This window comes from Lontra canadensis, unplaced genomic scaffold (genome assembly GCF_010015895.1).
Source record: "Lontra canadensis isolate GAN:19392208 unplaced genomic scaffold, GSC_riverotter_1.0 scaffold88, whole genome shotgun sequence".
NCBI lineage: Eukaryota > Metazoa > Chordata > Mammalia > Carnivora > Mustelidae > Lontra > Lontra canadensis.
The window spans coordinates 4,643,096-4,644,883 of record NW_022631082.1 but is presented as its reverse complement, the minus strand read 5'-3'; the positions used below and the strand labels follow the sequence as shown (position 1 = coordinate 4,644,883).

Sequence of the window (1,788 nt, the reverse complement as noted above, 5' to 3'; positions counted from 1 at the left end):
CAAGGCTAAAGTAAATGCTCCAAATCCAAGTTAGAATTCACTTGTGAGGAAGTAAGAGAGAAGATTGAAGACATACTTTTTGGACAGCAGAGAGGGCAGAAAGATCATCAGATAAATAACGTGGAAGTTAATTGTTTAAAAGTGTGTGGAAACTAGGAGAGAGCAGTCATAGATTCTTCAGGATTAGGTGAAAGAGGGTTTGCAAGATTCAAGAGTAAACTTTAGAATCAAAGTTTTTTCCCTTGGGATCCATAAAACTTCGTAGTCCTGGGGCCAAGAGATCCATCACAGACAAGAGGTCACTCTACTGAGAAGCCTTCCCAAAGCCCCCTTCACATCCTTGTTCCTCAAGCTGTAGATGAAGGGGTTCATCATGGGGGTGACCACAGTGTACATCACCGAAGCCACAGAGACTTGCTGGGGGGAATGAGTTACTGCAGAAGTGAAGTAGACCCCAACCCCTGTCCCATAAAATAAAGAAACTACTGAGAGGTGAGACCCACAGGTGGAAAATGCTTTTTGCTTCCCCCCGGATGAAGACATCTTCCTAATGGATGAAGCAATCTGTGAGTAGGAGAAAAGGATCCCAACAAGGGGAAAAACACCCAGCACACCAGTCATAAAGTATATCAGTGTGCTGTTCAGGAAGGTATCAGAGCAGGCCAGCTTGAGAATCTGTGTCAGTTCACAGAAGAAATGTGGAATTTCAAGGTCTCTGCAGAAGCTTAGATGCATCATCAGAGAGATGTGAAGAAGGGATGTCATGACACCAACAAACCAGGTCATAAAAACCAGCAGGCCACAAAGGCGGGCATTCATGATGACCGTGTAGTGCAGTGGGTGGCAGATGGCCACAAACCGGTCATAGGCCATTACAGTCAGGAGTAGAGTGTCCAGGATAGGAAAGAACATGGAAAAATAGACCTGCGTGAGGCAGTCCATGTAGGAGATGGCTTTGTTCTCTGTGTGGATGTTCAGCAGCACCTTGGGCACTATGGTGGTGCTGAAACAGATGTCGACCAAAGACAGGTTGGAGAGGAAGAAGTACATGGGGGTGTGGAGGTGGGGGTCAGAGCAGATGGCCAGGATGATGAGCAGGTTCCCGAGCACAGTGACTAAGAACATTGACAGGAACAGCCCAAATATGAAGGGCTGTAGTTCTGGATCCTCAGAGAGCCCAAGGAGGATGAACTCTAAAATTCCTGTTCGGTTTCTTGCTTCCATATACCTGATATAGCTACAAAGGAAGAGACAAGAGCAACACGAATGAGCAGGAAACTGGTACCCTCCATGTAATAAAAATGTTGGCCATGCCTTTCACTCGTTATTTAGGAAGTCAGTCACTTTGTGTAAGTGTTGGGTCTCCTTTCACTTATAAGTGAAATCTAAAAAAAAAATGGCATCTCTTATGCCATCCACTTATCTTGAGCAAACTAAGTCAGCGAGAGAAGGACAAATATATAATTTCACTTGCGTGTGGAATTTAAGAAACAAAACAAACAATTATAGTGGAAAGAGAGAGGAAAACCAGAGTGCCTGGGTGGCTCAGTTGGTTAAGCATCAGCTTTCAGCTCAGATCATGGTCTTAGGGTCCCGAGATCCAGGCCCATGTTGGGCTACCTGCTCAGCAGGGAGTCTGCTTCTCCTCCCTCTGCCCTTCCTACTCTCATGCTTTCTTTCTCCCTCTCTAATAAATCAATAAAATCTTAAAGAGAGAGAGAGAGAGAGAAACCAAGAAATAGACTCTTAACTATAGAGAACAAGCTGATGGTTAACAGAGGAGGAGCT

At 45.0% G+C, this 1,788-nt stretch overlaps 1 protein-coding gene across 1 annotated transcript; it reads right to left on the bottom strand.

Moving 5' to 3' along the window:
• Window positions 1-285: 285 nt before the first annotated feature.
• On the bottom strand, window positions 286-1,224 carry LOC116883042 (olfactory receptor 7D2). The gene has a single exon (XM_032883909.1). It carries the CDS (start codon window positions 1,222-1,224, stop codon window positions 286-288), a length of 939 nt encoding a protein of 312 aa, XP_032739800.1.
• Window positions 1,225-1,788: the final 564 nt, after the last annotated feature.